Source organism: Elephantulus edwardii, unplaced genomic scaffold (genome assembly GCF_000299155.1).
Source record: "Elephantulus edwardii isolate Elephantulus edwardi_28Jun2011 unplaced genomic scaffold, EleEdw1.0 scaffold00064, whole genome shotgun sequence".
Lineage (NCBI taxonomy): Eukaryota > Metazoa > Chordata > Mammalia > Macroscelidea > Macroscelididae > Elephantulus > Elephantulus edwardii.
Genome location: NW_006399814.1, coordinates 6,380,557 through 6,381,707, shown reverse-complemented (window position 1 = coordinate 6,381,707; position 1,151 = coordinate 6,380,557). Strand labels below are relative to the sequence as shown.

The 1,151-nt window shown below is 66.4% G+C and overlaps 1 protein-coding gene across 1 annotated transcript in view; it reads left to right on the top strand.

Annotated features, from left to right (window-relative positions):
• Nucleotides 1-864, top strand: part of GRAMD4 (GRAM domain containing 4) — a 59,994-nt gene extending 59,130 nt beyond the window's left edge. The window contains exon 20 of the mRNA XM_006888027.1: nucleotides 760-864. Within this exon, the coding sequence (XP_006888089.1) occupies nucleotides 760-864 (105 nt within the window). The remainder of the gene's footprint in view (nucleotides 1-759) is intronic.
• The last annotated feature ends 287 nt before the right edge of the window (nucleotides 865-1,151 follow it).

Sequence of the window (1,151 nt, the reverse complement as noted above, 5' to 3'; positions counted from 1 at the left end):
GGGGTCCAGGGGGCTGGGTAGGTGCATGACTTAAGGTGTCCTCTTGGGGGGCTGGGTAAGTGCTGGACTTGGGGTAGGGTCCAGGGGGCTGGGTGGGTGCTGGACTTGGGGGTGTCTGGGGAGCTGGGTAGGTGCTGGACTTGGGGTGGCATCTGGGGGGCTGGGTGGGTACCCTCTGGGGGGCTGGGTAGGGGCTGGACTTGGGGTGTCCTCTGGGGGACTGGGTAGGTGCTAGACTTGGGGTAGGGTCCAGAGGGCTGGGTGGGTGCTGAACTTGGGGGGTGTCTGGGGGCCTGGGTGGTACAGGACTTGGGGTGGCATCTGGGGGGCTGGGTGGGTACCCTCTGGGGGGCTGGGTAGGGGCTGGACTTGGGGTGTCCTCTGGGGGACTGGTTGGGGACTGGACTTGGGGTGAGGTCCAGGGGGTTGGGTGGATGCTGGACTTGGAGTGGCGTCTGGGGGGCTGGGTGGTACAGAACTTGGGGTGGTGTCTGGGGACTGGGTGGGTACAGGACTTGGGGTGTCCTCTGGGCAGCTGGGTGGGTGCTGGACTTGGGGTGGGGTCCAGGGGCCTGGGTGGTTGTGAGACTTAAGGTCTTGAGTCTCCGCATGGTAGCCCTGTGCTGTCAAGAGTTGGGGTCTGGGGTTTGTAGAGCGAGCTCCTGGGACCAGGGAGAAGGGGGACCCTCCTGACTGAAGGAGGGTGGAGTGGGGCGTCCCTGTGCTGGCCTCGGGCCTGCTCACCAGCCCTTCCCACAGCCGCTGGTGTTCGGGGCCATGGTGCACCGTGACGAGGCGTTCGACGCCATCTTCAGCCAGTACATGAAGATCACAGCTGCGGCCGCGGTGGGCGGGGACAGCTAGCCGACTGGGGACGCTGCGGAGGCTCCTGTCACCGCCCGGACGTGTCCCTGCCCTTGGCAATAACCCTGAGCTGTGGTTCGTCTTGTGCATCGCATCTCAGACATCCCAGCAGGGCTGGGGGCTGCAGGACGGCTCGGAGGCACCTGGCCACAGGCTTGGGCGGCAGGTGCGTGTGCAGGAGGACGCTGGTGCAGCCGCTGTCGCTCCGGCTTTCCTGGGTCTGGCGGGATGGAGACATCGTGGATGCTGCTCCCCACTCCTGAACGCCTGCCGACGCAGGAGCGGGG